Source organism: Chiroxiphia lanceolata, chromosome 20 (genome assembly GCF_009829145.1).
Source record: "Chiroxiphia lanceolata isolate bChiLan1 chromosome 20, bChiLan1.pri, whole genome shotgun sequence".
Taxonomy (NCBI): Eukaryota; Metazoa; Chordata; class Aves; order Passeriformes; family Pipridae; genus Chiroxiphia; species Chiroxiphia lanceolata.
Window position 1 is genome coordinate 8,573,849 of NC_045656.1, and position 16,957 is coordinate 8,590,805.

The 16,957-nt window shown below is 41.6% G+C and overlaps 1 protein-coding gene across 3 annotated transcripts in view; it reads right to left on the reverse strand.

Moving 5' to 3' along the window:
- TEX14 (testis expressed 14, intercellular bridge forming factor) overlaps positions 1–16,957 on the reverse strand; it is a 29,658-nt gene that overhangs the window by 1,349 nt on the left and 11,352 nt on the right. The window contains exons 12-30 of one of the 3 annotated variants that reach the window (XM_032707411.1): positions 16,482–16,672; positions 16,132–16,282; positions 14,842–15,791; positions 14,058–14,161; positions 12,986–13,065; positions 12,171–12,437; positions 11,518–11,618; positions 11,135–11,242; positions 10,477–10,567; positions 9,674–9,764; positions 8,346–8,408; positions 7,150–7,277; positions 6,297–6,406; positions 4,757–4,808; positions 4,107–4,178; positions 3,266–3,343; positions 1,740–1,857; positions 1,451–1,546; positions 356–465 (exon numbers count right to left, since the gene is read on the reverse strand). In XM_032707411.1, coding sequence (XP_032563302.1) covers positions 356–465; positions 1,451–1,546; positions 1,740–1,857; positions 3,266–3,343; positions 4,107–4,178; positions 4,757–4,808; positions 6,297–6,406; positions 7,150–7,277; positions 8,346–8,408; positions 9,674–9,764; positions 10,477–10,567; positions 11,135–11,242; positions 11,518–11,618; positions 12,171–12,437; positions 12,986–13,065; positions 14,058–14,161; positions 14,842–15,791; positions 16,132–16,282; positions 16,482–16,672 — 2,961 coding nt within the window. Of the gene's footprint in view, positions 1–355; positions 466–1,450; positions 1,547–1,739; positions 1,858–3,265; positions 3,344–4,106; positions 4,179–4,756; positions 4,809–6,296; positions 6,488–7,149; positions 7,278–8,345; positions 8,409–9,673; positions 9,765–10,476; positions 10,568–11,134; positions 11,243–11,517; positions 11,619–12,170; positions 12,438–12,985; positions 13,066–14,057; positions 14,162–14,841; positions 15,792–16,131; positions 16,283–16,481; positions 16,673–16,957 lie in introns of all 3 variants that reach the window. The other 2 variants (XM_032707410.1, XM_032707412.1) reach the window with 2 other exon arrangements.

The window sequence follows — 16,957 nt, forward strand, 5'->3', positions numbered from 1 at the left end:
CAGCAGCACACGAATTAAGTGCTACAGATCTCTCTGCTTTGTCCATGAAGTCACATTTAGTAACCAGAGCCCAACCCCAGCTCTGCTGCTCCTGGGGCATCACACAAGGCCCTCACTGGGATCAGAAATCAATCCTGTTTCCCAAACTTGAAGCCCAATCCCTGCCAGCCCAGGTCTAGGGGCCTGACAGAAAACAGGGGCGTATCTGCTAATGCTGTGCAAACACTGAGCACAATGATGTTACCCTTGGATGTTACTTCTACATTTAAAAAAAGTACCATCAACATTTCCAAAATTAACCAGTGATTTGGGACAAACTCTGGGTGCATCCAGCAGCTTTACAGACAAAGAGCACCTGCTGAAGTCCCTGCACAGCTTTCTGGCGCTCTGCTTCCAGCCCCAGCTCCTCTTTCCTCTGCTCCATTCTTCCTTCCAGCATCTTCTGGATCCTGCAGGCTTGCAGCCCTTGAATGACAGAGTTTTGTGTATGATCCTAATTTTTCCTCACTTTTTTTTTTTTTTTTGTTTCAGACAGGATGAAACAGAGCACTAAACCAGAAGCCTCTGGATATACCACATGCCTTTTTGTTTTTATCCTGATCTATAATGTGCATTTACCCTCCCCAACCCCCAAACAATTTGGTTTTCCCATCCAAAACTGCAGATGTGCTTTAGCTTTACATCCACACACAGACTCCAATGATTCTTTATACAACAGCATGAAGTAAATGTACTCTGACTACAGAGCACAGGGCTTTGGATCAACAGGGAAGTACAGGAATTGCTCTGCTCTGTTGGCAGGATCCTCCTGGTTATTGTGACATTTGCCTTCTGTGTGCAATTAAAAAAAAAAAAATTCCTGATGCCAAACACAAGAATGTCTCATGTTCCTCAGTGAGACAGATGTGAGGAATGACTTCTGACCACTCACTCACTGGCATTTACTGTGGAGTTGTTCAGAGTTACTGGGCTCTGATCTTTAGTTATAAGAGGACAAAAGTTATTTTGGGCTATGAATCTTTTCTTTAAAATGCTGTATATATAACTTCTGCCACTTTCTTCATTTCCTAATATGCTGACATGAAAACATAACCATTTTCCCAAACTCTTCTTTGCAAAGAGTTTTTATGATGCTGTTCTCTTAATGTACATTTTCTCCATCTCAAGAAAAAATCCCCCATTCTGTCAAATTATCTCTGATTTCTGTGAACACTAAGTACTGCCTTCCAAACCAATTGAAGTATTTGCTTTCCACCTACGGGAAATTATATTAACAAAACATTCTTTTCCCTCTCAGTTTAGCACAAAGAGTTCACATTGATGTCTCCAGGGAAGTTCCCTGACACGTTTCTGTCTAAGGACTGACAACCCATCTTCTGAAAAGTCCTGCATAGGTCCATACCCACAACACAAAATAAACTTGTGAACACAATACAAATTATCTGCTAACCCAAGAGTGTGTCCCCGAGGTTGTTCTTGGATCTCCTCATCTCCAGGAACTGCATGGAGCATTCTTTCTAAAATATCATCAAGAGTAGAGTGAGCCCTGTAAAATAAAAGATTAAAAAAATTATGGTGATAAGTAAAATACTATAAATTTCAAAATAAACCAGTCATAATTACCAGAGTATTTAAAGCTCGCTTCTGTAAGCATTGGATCTTGTTAAAATATGCTGAAACCATAATTCTAAATATTTGTAACTCAAATACAAACATGTTTTATCATCCTTTTTTCATACCTTTCTGTGTCCTCTGCTAGAGTGAATGACTCCTTGGTCCATGAACTCTGATTTTGCTTCTCATTTCTCTCAGATTCTTCTTCTGACTCTCTGCTTTCCATTCTAATTTGATTGGGAACTACTCACATAAACAGAAAGATTTTAATATCAAAGGCATGTAGGGAGATAACAAAGGAATTAAAATGTGGGTTTATTTACTGCACTTGGGTAAGCTTCCAGTTGTCCACTTCTCAATTACTCTTCCCTCAGTCTCCTGATTTTCCACCAGTTAAGCAAATTCACATTACCTACAGCCAAAGGTGGCCAGCAGCAAGGCCTAGATAAATATTTCACTCTAACACGTTTTCAGATTCACAGGACTGAACATTTCCCTTCATACTAAAATGAAAAATGCATGGGGAAAATCAATCTTTAATCTCTCCCCCTTACAATCCCAGATATGGGAGAGAAATCAAAGGAAAACCTGTGGATGTTTGCTTTGTTACCCTACTTAGCAAAACCCAGCGATATCCCCCCCCCCCGGACTTATCGGCAAGTTCTGTTCCCTACAGCCTGGGAATAAATTCAGCACCTTCTGCTGCGCTATGATAAGCAGGAAGCAGGAGGCTGTCACAAAAAATGGAGTCTGAAATAGCTGTGCTTTATGCAAATACAACAAAACCCACAGTGAGTGAACAACTGCTGCACTCCTCACCACCTAAAAACAAGATACTCCCCTGAATAAAGCCAAGGGAGCTTCTGTCCTTCAGGAAAAGATCTAACAGAGCTGGAGGATAACACAAAACAAGTGCCAGCATCATTCTCAAGTGACTCTGCTATTTAGCTTTTACAGACTTAACTCATGTTCTGCCTTTTTTTTTTTTCCCTTTTTGTCTTTTTTTTTTTTTTTATTTTTAACTGCTGTTCACTTTGTGACTCACTGGGGAAGAAAAGGCACAGCCTATAAACATTTTGGTTTCCTGCTCCTCTGACAGGACGTGTAAAAATGATTCCCACTTAGTGTACCATTTGCAGTTGCAGAAGCACAAAGATTCACCACTCCGGTGTCTTTGTAACAGAACAGGAAACACAATATTCATGGGGAAGCAATTTTCTTACACTGTGAGATCAGAGGAATTATTTCATGATGGAGGATTAGGAACATTAGCAGCTAGTGTGTGCACTGGCCACTTTTTTAACTGAATCACCCTCCCAAAACAGAAACTACAGCTCTGTTTGACATCACCTGCCCACCACCTTCACTTTTTTGTGGGTTTTGGCACCTGTGTTTGAACTACAGTGGCATAATAAAAGTAGGAAATTAATTCCCACAGTTAGACCTGCAAACCTCCCACACCAGATCCCCGTGGACTTCAGAGGGAACACACCAGGAAAGGCAGCAAACACTGGTGGAAGGGGTACTAAACTAAAAATTGCAGTGTATTATACAGCTGAACATACAGTGACAAGTATTCAGAGTCATTTTACAGCAATGCAAAGGGAAAATTCTATTTTTAATCCCTACATTAGGACTATTATCAACTAACCATTCATTTGCACTCCACAGTCCTGCAGTCCCACCTCTTTCAGGTCTGGAGTAATGGAATCTTGCTGCTTTAAGAGTTCTGTTAAAAACAGCACATTCCTTACTGATCTGGGTGCTCTAATTTGGCTCTATCCACTCCAAAGTACCATATGATTTATCCATCCAGCCCTACACAAAAACCCTTACAGGATCTACAGTTAGTTCATATTTTAATCCTAAAAATTTCCCCTGGCCATCATTTATTCACTTGATGTTGATCCACGTTGTTTTGGTGAACTGGGAAATAAGATCAGGATGTGCCTGGGTGTCTCATTCCTAAAGCAGCTATGGATATTTAATTATGCCAGTGTCTGGTGTTAATTTAGGCAGAGTTTATCACTGAACAAGCAAAGCAAACTCTTCTGAAACACCCTCCCCGCGAAAACAATGCAGAGTTTTCACACCTTCTGTCTGAAGATGCATGTGAATACAAAAAGAAATGTAAATCACTGAGATTAAGCTCTGCACAAGGACCTGAGGGGTGTAGCTGCCTTCTAATGGAGAACACACATTGCTCCAGGACAACTTTGAAAAATTCAGTGTACACAAAATTATCTCCACGTTAAACTCCATCTGCACTGGCTGTGCTGGCTGCTGCCAGCAGCAACCAACCCACGAAGTGAAAAGCAGAAGCTTCAAGGACTGCCAGTTGTTTAAGCTGTTGATGCCCAACTTCCTAATCATTGACTGCAACTCATCTGGAAGCTCTCGAGTATTTTGGGCAGTGAATGGTTTGGGAGGAATCCTGATTGAACACAGCTGGGAAGCCTCACACCGTTCTTTCTGGGTGAAGTGCCTCTTACCAATCTCATCCAGCAGCTCTTGGACTGGTGGAGGCAGCTCATCAATGGAGGGCTGAGATGCCTCAGAGAGTGCTGAGATGGAGGGGAAAAAAAAATCTAGTTAATTAGCAGTGATTAATCCTTAATAACTGTGACATGGGCTTACATTTTGATAGCATCTTGCTTACAGACTTTATTTAATGCCCTGCACGAGCCTGGCTCATTCACATTTATCAAATATCCTGAAATAATTTCATAATGGAAAAACCATTGAGAGCCAGACTTGCACGTTCAGTTCTCAATCCTGTGTCAGAAATCTGAGGCCAGTCATATTTACACTTCAAACACAGGTTGATTAGAGGTCAGAGTTCTTAGTCTGCAGGTGCAAACACAAAATCCATAACCTAATTAGCATTAGCAGTACACACTTGTGTGCAAAGCTATTTATCCCTATAAAACAAGATGCCCAGGAGGAAAAAAGAAAGAAAAAGGGGGGGGGGGGAAGAAATAAAGAAATAAACTGCAAAAATTTCTTTCAAATCTCATGGCCAGGAGGAAAAAAAAAAGAAGGAAAAAAAGGGGGGAAAAAAAGAAATAAACTGCAGAATTTCCTTTACAGTGTGTTTATTTGTTTACTGAGCAATTTATTTGGGTTGGGATAAAAGACTTACCAGGTGCCTGCCTGGTGTTCCTCAAGGATGGAACAACTGGTGGCAACCCATCCTGTGTAAGACCAAACAGAATGAAACACAAGAAGGTAAAATTGGTAAACTGCTGATCTTCAATCCTCCCCTTCAACATATTAAACACAAAATGAGGTAGAGCCTTCAGTTAAAGCCTTGGCTGAACATTAAATTTTAAAATAAGGTTTTCAATCAGTTCAGAATATGAAAACAGAGTAAGGTAAGCCATCCAGGGTAGCCAGATGTGCCAAAAATTTTGGTTAGGCTGCTGTGTACTCATCTTTTAGCTGGTCATACATGATCTTTATCCATTTCAACACTCTGAATGGACAACTGGATGGGAATTCTCTGAAAGGACAGTTCCAGCACCTCTTCAGTGCTGGAATCTTTAATTACTAAAGCCAGACACACCTATTCACCAGAGAGCCCCCCCCCAAAAAATCAAGGATTTGTAACCATAGGCAAGTTCTCAAAATGGAAACAGGGGCTTAATGCTCTTAATTCTAGAATAAGATTTTAGGCAAGGAAGTGACACAATCAGGGATCTCTGCAGAGCCAGGCAGGGCAGCTCTGCACTGGGAATGGGTTTAATGAATTCCAACCCTGCCACAGGAGCAGAACACCCAGACCCAACCTGTGTCAGGTCAGTCAGGCAATGAACAGACACTGCTGCTCAGGCAGAACAAACTCCTATTTAATCTCTAAATGACAAACCCCATCAGTGAATAATAATAAGAAAGGTGTAAAGGCAAGTATTTTATATCAAACTGTCAGGGAAGGCAGTTAAGATAATGCTGTGGCTCAAGAACACCTTCAGTTCCAAACAGATTACTGGAAATTACTCCAGTGACCTTGGAAACTGTCAGCTCCAAACTGATTTTCTGATACAACAAAGCTGATGACATTATGCCAAAAAGGACATTATGTCCAAAAAGGACAAACTTAACCCCCTCAGACAAGGGCTAATTTACTTTCTCCCACCAAGTTCTGAGGGCTCTTCACTTCCACATGAAGACTTTCATGCTCATGTGTTTATTTCCATTCAAGTTTATTCCCAACTTCCATGTCAAAGGCCTGTGGTTCCCAAATCCCTCATGAACGCAGGGGGGTTCAGGTTGTTGCCCCATCCAGAAGAACAACTGATGAACTCCCTCCCTGCCCAACCAAAACTCACCTTTTCAACCTAACCACTCTGCAGGTATTTACCACCCTGGTGTTCCAAGATTACCAGACCCAAAAAGACTGGGAAATGGCAATTCCTTACAGCCAGGGGAAGGCCACTCTGACAGTGGTCAACATTTACATACAATTAGGTGCAAGAGGAAGCCAACTCTTTGTACCATCAGTGGCAACACTGCTTTGAATTCAATCAGCCCTTCTGCCATTGTACCAACAGATCCAGGATTCCAAAATCCTCACAAAGACCTACAAGTATTTCTGCACTTCTCTTGTTGCATTCATTTTCAGGAAAAGTATTTTTAAAAATATTTTAAAGCATGGCTGGCATAAACTAGAATTTCTGACTTACAGGCTCTTTCAGTTCAAACTGGCAAACCCTTGAAGCAGCCCCTGGAATTTCCATGCTCCTTTCCCCTTCATAGGCTGTAGTGAATGTCTTGAACATTGTGGAGGAGGCCTCTTGAGAACCACACAGGGAAAAATCTGATGCTAATTCATGGCAGTGTTTGTGTTTCTCAAAGGCTAATGGAACTTTTTCTTCTAGAATTAAAAAAAAAAAAAAAAAAAAAAAAAAAAGCGCAAAGCTGGAAAATTATTTTTGGAATTTTTTTCATCTTTATTAATTTCAAGAGAAGCAGAAAAAAAAGTCAAAAGAGAATAGGCACCTGTACAAGAAACTCTAAAAAACCAGTATCCATAAATGACCTCTAAATAGAAGACCAACTGAAGTTCCACCTCAGACCTTATTTATGCACAACTTTGCCAACTGAGGAATTCCAACTCCTGTGTTACACCAAATTAATGAAGTAGAAAGCACATGATAAATCACTTGAACACCTGAGTTCAACAAACAGAGATCACTTTATCAACACCCTGAGTGCTTATTTACATTGTCTTTAAAACGCTAAAATCCACTTCAATTTTAAATATCTAAAAGAACATCTGATTTATGAAGGCTGCCATTAACTAATAAGCAATCATCTTTCAGAGACCTTTCAGACAGTGCTTTTTTCAGCTGCAAATTCTCCTTCGGTTCGGTGTCAGAGATGCCCTTTGTCAGTGAGATTTCAAACAACATTTCTTGTGGTTACTCATTCCCAGCCTGACATTCCTGCACTGGCACCGTGTGAATGGAGCCTCCAGGACTCACCCCGCTGGAAAGGTGAAGTAATTCCCTGTGAATCCTCCCCTCCCTGCATTACCTGAGCCGAGGGGGGTGCTGACACTGGTCGGTGCATGGCTCAGTCTGGGCGTTTTACACTCCACATCCCTCTGGAAGTTCTCCTGCTCACAGGGGATACTGGACAAATCCTGAATATCTGCCACTGATCTGAATTATTGAAAGATGTTCTGACAGTTAGAATAGCCGCTTCCTGCATCTGTGAATCACCAGCTTCTGCTATTTTCAGGCTCTTTAAATTTTAATTTCGGTCGGTCTTATCTAGTTCACCAGAGGGAAGAGAGATATTCCCTTCGAAAACTTCCCAGAGAATTCTTGGAAGGCTCAAGATCACCATCTTCAATAATGTTGCAGAGACAGAAAAGGTTAATTATTTGCTTTCCCTTCCTTTACAGGATTTCTTAAATAACCCTCCTATAAAAGCAAGCTCAGGAAACAGCCTCCAGAAAGGGCAAGAACTTCAAAAGGGAACCACAAAGTAAAAAACTCTCCAAAGCCCAGGGAAAACCTCAAGGGTTAACAAAAATTAACAGCCCATTAAATAAGACTAACTGTAGGTTTAAGGAGCCTTTAAAAGAATTACTCAGATAAACTGAAACTGCTGAAGATGCACAAGGCAGTGATACACACCCAGGTTACAAAAAAAATGTAATCCCAGGACTGGGAATTATATTAAGCAAACCAACATTTGGTGCAGAAACACCCTGGATTACATCGTCCTCAGAAGGCCATGAAAGGACAGATCTACTGGTACCAAATCAGGAATTTCATGCAAATCTCCATTATCTGTAAAAATAAACTCACTTTATTGGTCGAGTCACAAACACATCCTGCAAAATTTGGTTCCTGAAAATCGCGGGACTATTTTTGTGATGAAATTTTATTTGGCTCCACGGTAACGATTTGCTCTTTAAAGTGATTTTATTTCCTCTGTGCCATATGGAGAGAAGAAACGAGGAATCCTAACACTTGAATGCGAAGATTAACACCCAGTTAATTACTTATGAATATGAAAATATTTCAAACTAAGGACAACTGTTTGTGATAGCTCTTTTATACCAATCTCACAACTTATGACGAGAAAATACTCTTTCAGTACTCTGGAGAGTTTTCTTTCTCTCAGCTTTGGTTTGTCTCATCTCCCTGTTTTGCACCAACACAGAAGTTTCACAGTGATAATGATCAGCTTGCTGAAATTTTGGTGTAATATGGTCTTACACATCTTTTTCTTGGCATCCTTCCTGTGGCTCCCACAGTATCGCTTCTCGTGCTGCATCAACACTGAAATGAGGGAAGAAAGGTCTTATTCACTCTCTGAAAAGTTATGAAAATGGAAGCATTTAGTCTCTTCTCTCTCAAAAAATTTAAAGAACTGCCTTCTCTCTGAGACAGACCACAGCTCAGAGAAACTTTTTGCTTAAAACCTTAGAAATATGGAGAATGGTAGGAGACAAATGTCATTTTAAACAGATGATGGATTTGTATTCAGTAAGGAGGAAATTTCTAATTGACATACAGAGCTTCAAAGCAAAACTGAAAGTTAAATAAAAATCCATGAATACAAATCATCAGGTTGTTTTATCATCCTCTGATCTGTTTTGTAAGGTATTCTCTCAAACTGTGACAAGGCCATTCAAGGTCAGAGGGGATTAGTCAGATGGTTGGGGAGGAACAGCCCTCTCTGCCCTGCTGGCAAAAGCTCAGTTCCAAAGTGAAGGGAGCAACCAAAACTTTTATCTTGAAGCCAAGTCATTCCCACACTTTCTGCCTCCTTTGAGACAGGTACCTCAGTTTTTCAGGTGGAGAGGAGGGAGGACAACACTGACAGAGAGAAGAGCTCTCACTCCCACACTGAGAGTGTGAGCAGCTCCAGCTCTCCAGTAACACAAGGAAAGCTGAGCTACAGGGAGCACTGGAGCTTTTAAAAAGCCTCAAAGCCACTGCTCAAAGACTTTCACTTAAAAAATCCTTGCCCTGAACATCCCCCCTTGCAGCACGAGGTGACTCTGGCCAACTTCTCTGCCTGACAGTAAAACACAAAATGTACAAAACGCTGGACATAAAAACCTCCTGTTTGACACATGAGCCTGCAAGTCTCCAGGCACGGGCTGATGTTACCTGCAGGCAAGATCCAGGGAGCAAACTTCCATCAGGCTGCTCCCACAGGAGCAGGGAGGGGAAAAGGCACCATCTTTGTGCCACTTGAGCTCCGAAACCAAAGCACAACAAAATTAAAACAGATGACTGAAGCCTTAATTTGAATTAGCTTTGCTCTGTTAAAAGGAATTGTGATATGAACATGACTTTATTTTTCCTATTTTAGCTCCCTCATTAAGCAGAAAAACCCACTGAACACTGTAAAAGACAAAACCCCTTGAGACTTGTGAAGTCCTTTTCTTGGCAAGGAGCTGAGATATGTAGATAATCATTAAAAACCACCACTGGCATCTTATTTGAATATTAGATATATAAGCAGAATTAATGAAGAGAGCACACTTTATCATCCAATTTATGCTTGAAGGAACAATGAAAATGAGTCTCTCTACCTGACTACAGGCATTTGGCTCAGTCGATTCACTCCCAGCTTGTTACTGCCACACTTCTGTGTTCCCGTGCTGCAGAACAGCTTTTTTCCTCCTGAATACAAATAACAAATGTTCCCCGTTATTGGGTTTTGCAAGTACAAAAGAAAACAACAAAACTCATTGAACAGGAAATTGCAACTTTATTAAATTTTTTTCGGTTCTTGTGACCTTTGTTGTTATCAAGAGACAAATGTGTTTTAAAGATGCATTTTCATAAACATACCCCAGCTGCCAGACAGTCACAGAAGCACTGGGGAATATCTCAACATTTACAAGTTTGAGCTAAAAGAGACAACAGACCAGAGAAACAATGATGATTCTTCCATTATTCTGCACACGCACCATCAGCTCTTACAGTCTTTAAGCCCAAGATCCTCCTAGCAATAAGAATATTAATGTGTAAATACAACTTCAATTCAGTTTCCAGCGCCACAGCAAGTTGCATAAAAAGATTAAATGTAGCCTCGGGGTAAAAAAACCAAAAAAAAAGGTTCCAAACAACTTTTGGTTTGGCTTTTTAACTGAAGCACAGCAAGTACAAAACCATGGCATTCAAAAACATTTCAGGTACTGCAATGCCAAACCTCACCTTCCAAAATTCTCAATGTCCTGAACTCTCACTAAAATAACGAGGAATAAGAGACCAAGTGACCCTAAAGGATTAAACTCCAGCCTTTTGACAGGAGTGCTGCTGGCAAAAGTGTAAGTGCAACAAGACTCAGTGCCCTGACTCAGAAATGCTTCAAAACAAAGAGCACATTTACCTGAAGTCTGAACACTTGATTTTGCATCTTTAGGCAGTTTCTGTAAAAGTCCTTCACAAGCATCTTCTGATTTGCCCTCAGTATCTGAGGTCTGAAAGGGGAAAAAAAGGAAATTAATTCAATTTCTGACAGGGAATATGCAAAGGGCAAGAGGACCCTCATGAGATGATGTTCCCAAGAATCAGAATGGAGAGACAAACAAGAGCTCATCAAAAACCAGCCAAGATTGGATTTAATAGTCTCTACAAAATTTAGAATCTTCAAGAAATTAAGGAAGACTCTTTTAAGACTATTGAATACCATCATTGATAGAGCTGTGAAGGAAAGGCTGAGATTATCAACTACCAAAAATTTTTCTCAATTACATAGTAAATAAATTAATAAAACATACCCCTGCTGTTTTGGGAGTCTGGGTGTTTGTGGGGTTTTAATTGTTTGGGGGTTTAGAGCTTTTGGGGGGGGTAGGGTATGTGTTTTAAAAAAACAGTTAGAATTTTCTTAGTTTTATCTATAGCTTTACTTGCAGATATTATTTCAAAAGAAAAGAATAAAAACTAAAAATCATTCTCCCATTTTCCATAGCTCTCTCCAAACCAAATGGGAGCACAATTACACATGTTGAGTAACTTAGGTCCAAAGTCTTTTCTGTTATTTTTACCTCTAGTTCTGAACTTCCCTGGGGAGGAAGGAAATAATCAGGAGTGAAGAATTCTTCAGACACATCAGGAGGTGAACTAAGGGAACAATGCAATTCCCTCGAATGTCCCTGTGAAAGACATCATTACCTGAGATGCTTTCCCCACTCTATTAATAAAGAAATCACATTTCACTCAATAAACAACAGAGCAAATTGAAATTCCACAGACTTTGCTCACTCTGAGTTTCATCCTGCATTACATTATCTGTTCCTTACATTACCTTGATGGTTTGTAGAACCAAACAACAACAAAAAAAGGGAGATTGTTACTCAGATCAGCAGCCAGGCTGAACTGTTCCACAGACAACTAACTGCACCTGGATTCCTTGGATTTCTGTACATACCCTAGAGAGATTCTCAACTTGTTGAGGAAGGACTGAGTTCTTATGAATGGTTATTCCAGACTCTGCTTGTTCATCCTGTGATGGCAACTGGCACCTCCTCCCTAGGATGTCAGAATGGAAAAAAATTATTAAGCAAAAAATAACATGGGGTGATCTGAGCCACTGATGGAATATCAATGAGAGCAGACAGTAACACTAATTGTCTGTCAGGAACACGGAGAAACGATGACATTTAAATGCTCCCCTCATTAATCCAGGCAGGGGAACCTTTCCTTGTTCCTTTATCCATAAGTATTACAAAAGCACTACCCACTAAGCTGCTACAGAAAAAGCATCTCTGTGCTCAGACTGAAAGAAATAAAGTGTGAAAACACTGGTGGAGCTGTAAACTTTGGGTCTCCCATGCTGGTACATGACAGTAATCAATGGTGATGAAGGGTCTCCAAGCTCACTGGGAGTTACCTCCCCCTATTAACACCTAATACTCATTCTATTCTTTATGTTCATCAAAGACTGAGTGATTGACCTGCTTGGGGGGCACTACTCTGCAAGATAACACTGACAATTCTTGTCACAAAATCACAGAAGCTGAGAACCGATTGGAGATGGGAGACAAAAAAAGAAGAAAGGTTTTCTTTGCTCCTCAACCTCACCTGCAGAACTTCTGAGTGCAGACTCCAGATCACTCTCCTCGGATTCAGTTCTCTCCTCCCTGCCAGGATTCCAGGGCACAACATCATCCCCCGGCTGCCACTTGCATCTTTGCTGGGCTTGTCTTTTTTGGGCTCTAGCAGTGACATGTTGGAAGGGTTCCTTTGCACTCTCTGCTTCACTTTCAGATGTCCCTTCACTGGCTGGGCAGGGACAGCTGAGCTCCAGCTCTCCTGAGGCCACTCTTCTGGCCATTCGCTTCACTTCAGCTACAACACAAAATGAACAAAGCTGTCAGTTCACATAACAGAACCTGGACCTTCGAAGCATTCCCCGTGTTTCATTGTGCCTGCAGACTTGGAAATGCTCAAGTTATACCTTGTAAACGCCTTTGTCGTGAAAAGAGCTAAACATTCCCTTCTATTTTAAGGGAAGCTTTAAAACCTGCAGGAATTTGATATGGACAAGTCTTTACGTGAACAGTTTTGGTTAGTTCGATCCTCTATTATCCATGCCCGTGCTGCCATCCACTGGTCACTGCCATCCTGCCCTTCCTAAATCCACACACTGTCCAAAACAAGGCTAGAAATTCCTTCAGCTACAGAAATCAAACAATCTTAATGTGGTTGTGATTATTTTATGCTCCGAATGTGCAAGACACAGGATCCCACTCACTTGGTTTTCATCCAAGAACAATCCAAGAGATCTTCAGCAATTAAGGCAAACAGACCTTTCTTCATTAAGAAACGAAGCATTAAGTTTTAATGCACTGCAGTAAGACTTGATATTAATGCTGATTTAACAGTGATTTACTTACTCCTCCAGTCTGGTTGCATCATCCTCCTCTCCTCAGTTATTTTTTTGCCGTAAAATTCAGATCTTGGCTTTGAATAGCTCCTGCAATAAATGGTTATGAAATGCACAACCTCTGTTAATGCACAAGTGTATTGTGTTAAGTATTCCCCAGCCAGTAAAAGACTAGAAGTTGTTTTAACATTAATTAGAACACGTGTGCTCTCAGCCTTTTAACAACCCAGCAGATCCAGCAGATTGAGCTGTCAGAAGCTTAGAAAGCACAGACAGTTATTTAGGTCTATTACAGATTAACCAGACAAGCTGTACATTAAACTCTAGATCTCAAAAGCTGTCACTGCCTTCAGATGATGCAGTTCTATAAACACTCAGACAATGAATCATGTGGAGATGTGTTTTATTCCGGTGATCAGTGGACAACTTCAGCCTTGGGTAACAACCACCCTGCCACCAACCTAATCCTAACCCTAACCTGACCCTCTGACCACAGGAATATTTCTGTTCTAACCAACTGTATCCTTTACCAACAGGTCTTACTGATCCAAATGGGTCATGAATCGATTTTAAAACTGCAAGTTTTCCTGACTGATTTAACCCAAAGACTGAAGGAGGTATCTATCCTCATCTTTCCAACCTTCCAGGTAAGATACCTTAATTTGCACAAGTTTTGCCAGGTGCTTTTAACATGTGATTTCCACTCAAACTCAGAAATACAAAGAGATGACATTAAAAGTATTTCTACTGGGAACTGAATGAGGCTGTGCCCAGAAAGGAGAACCAGCCTTCCAGGTAACTCACCAGATTGCTCTCCTCAGGCACTGGTAGTTTTGGGCCACTGACCTCCCTCACAGAGGCATCTGAAATCTTTTCACCAGCCCTCTTAAATTGCCCTGTCACAGCAGCTCCCCCTCAGCTCTGCAGCTGCCAGTGACTCACAGCAGGGTCCTCACTGTGCTTCTGGCTTACTGAAGAACATTTAATGCCAGCCTTGATCCTCGTGTGTCTCCCTCTGACAGGGGCTCTCTCAAGAGGAATCTGTCAGAATTAAATCTTCTACGACCACCATCAAAACTCACCATCCCCATTCTTCACTTCTTGCTGCAGGATGTGAATCAGCTCCTCTCTGACACTGCAAGTTCAACTTTTTTTGGCATCTTGCAGATCCACGTGGGAGTAAATGCTGAAATGAGTCCAACAAGCCGTGATTCAGCACACATTGGGCATTCTGGCAATTACTAGTTGAGCTGTCTGTGAGATACACTAAGAAGCAGACCGTGCAAACTTGATTTCCTGGGTTATATTTTAGCTGCACTGCTCGGGAGAGAGGATGACAAACCCAGGCCTCAGCCTAGCAAATACCCTGCCCAGGATTTACAGCAGGGTTCATATGTAGGCAGGCAGACTATCAAAACATGTGGTTTCCAGGGGGATGAGGGGACCTAAATGACTCAAGATTATTCCCACAGCAGATCTGTACATGAATTTCTCTCTTTCTCTTTGGGCTACTTGTATTTAATACTGAAAATGATCCAGAAGCCCTTACTAATGACAGCTCAGACCTCAATGCAAACAAAAGTCTTTCTCCACTTGGCCTTTTCCCTGGCCAATCTCCATTTTACTACAGGATTTTATACTGGGCTAGTATTGTGCTGGGAGGAGTGGGGAGAAAGAGGAAACAATACTGTTGCACTGCTGAGCTGACTGTTTTCATTCCTATATATAATGCACATGGTATGTGCATATATTTTAAAAGACAGTTCATCCCTCCCCTTGGACACCATCCAACCCAACATCTCTTCACCTGCTAAGGAACACAGAAGCTATAAACACAGCCATGCTGCTCAACATTTTACATTTTACCTCGTGGTTTAGGTTCATTTGATCATCCAGGCTTTTCCTCACGCTGCAGCCAAGATCACGATGGTTGTTTTCAATTTTACTCTTCCTCTTTTCATTTTGAACAGCCTGTGTTTCCCTGGCTGTCTTTGGAACAGCCTGGAAATTGTCTTCCCCCAACACTCCTTGTGCCTGACATGTCATGGGGGGTGGAATACAGTCACTGGATGGTGGACCCACAGCTTTGGGTAAAAATGTGTTCACTCCCCAAAAAGGGTGACTGGTGTTCTGGGAAGCATCATCAGACCTGTTACAGTGTCCTTCTTGAAAACTCTGCTTAGAAAGCTGACTCATTCTGATTTTTTGGAGCAGCTTCTTTTGCTTTCCAATGGCCTTTAATCTGTCCAGGTTCTCCTCTGTCCTGCACAGGGAATCTGCTGCCTGCTGCAACATGCTCTGAATAATCTTTATATTAAGGACACACTTGCTGATGTGCTGCTCATTTGGGGAAGGACTGTTCCCTCTTCTCCCAGCATCTCCTCTCCCCTGTGCCAGGTCAGAGGCCTCACTCACCTCCTCCTCCTCCTCCTCTGCAGTGAACTCACTGCCCGACTCCGAGGAGTCACTGTCCTCCTCATCCTCACAGGATGCTCCAGAGGACACAGACAGGACTCCCAGGGGACTCTTATCTTCTTCCTTCTGCTGCCTTTCTGCATCCTTTAGAGTTTGATTTAACCCAGATCCCCCTTCCAGGAAGTCTTGGTGAATTTCTGGATAAGTGGCAAAGATTTCATTGATTTCAAAGCTACACAGACTTTCATCCACGTCGCTCTCACTGGGGGTTGTCTGGACTTCAGAAGCCACATCAGGACTTTTGTCCTGTGCAACTGGCTGCACACTGGTTGATGCCTCTTGGACCACCAAAGCCCTGTTCACCTCACGAAAAACAGGGTCTCTTGGGGCAGGAGAGTCATCTGAAAAATTTGATTTTAAGCATTAAGCCATTTCTCTAGGAGTCCATCAAACATGCTGCTTTTGCACATCTGGGAGTTAATTTTAGAGATTACATGAGCAGCATTTAACAGCTCTGCTGAAAACAGTGTGCCTGAACAACAAATATTAACCAGGCTCAGAGTCTTGAGTCTACATTAACAATTAGAGTGGCAGCTAAAATGCAAAGCCACCTTCTTTCTACTCTCAAACTATGTCACCAAATCTGTAAGTGCTCCCATTTCAATTACTTATGTTAGATTGTTATGGACTGAGGAACACATTAAGTAAAGGACACATCACATCTTGCTACAAGGAACTCACCAGCCGTGGCTGTCTCTTTTTCCTGGAATTCCACTGTTCTCTTCTGGCAGCTAAAAGCTGATGCCCAACAGATGTTCACGTCTGCAAAAACAGCAGGTCTTCGTGCTTTTGATATGTCATCAGCATGACCACTCTGAGATTTAACTAAGTCCTGAAACACCAAAAAAAAAAAAAAAAGGAATAAAAAAATACAGCTATATTTGACAGCTCAGTGTCTCTGCCTTCTCTTCTAAGGTGGTTTCCCTCCAAGATTAAATACTCAGTGCTGGATTGCCTCCCACCCAGACTGAAGCACAACAACTTGAATCTGAATGGACACAAAACCGAAAGATTACAATCCTGGAAGACACCTTTAAGTCATTTTTCAGTATATACTGAATATCCTGAAGCTTCATGGAGCGGTTCCTCTGCTTAGGTTCAAGCCCTGACTTGACAACATCATAATAGAGCATAGGCAGCCTGACATCTGCTTCCAACTGCTCCCCTGAAATCATGAGCTGCTTAATAACTGAGTCTTCAAAACCTTTCCAGGGGGGGCTCTCTGCAAGACACAAGTACAGACTTTATGTCACCAGCTGTAAATCAGTGTTAATTAAAAGAAAAACAGGAGCATTATTGCCTTCCCATCCCCTAATTTACAGCTGCTGTCATGAACCAAATGAGCATCTCCTCCCCATCTTATTCCAACACTGGAGGCTTTAAAGGGAGCTGACAGCAATCTCTAAAGGACAGTGACACTGCAAACAACTGCTCTGGATTCCTCATTACCAACCAGCTAATAGAGGAATTTATTTTTAGGGTAATTGTTTATCCCATTTCACTGTCA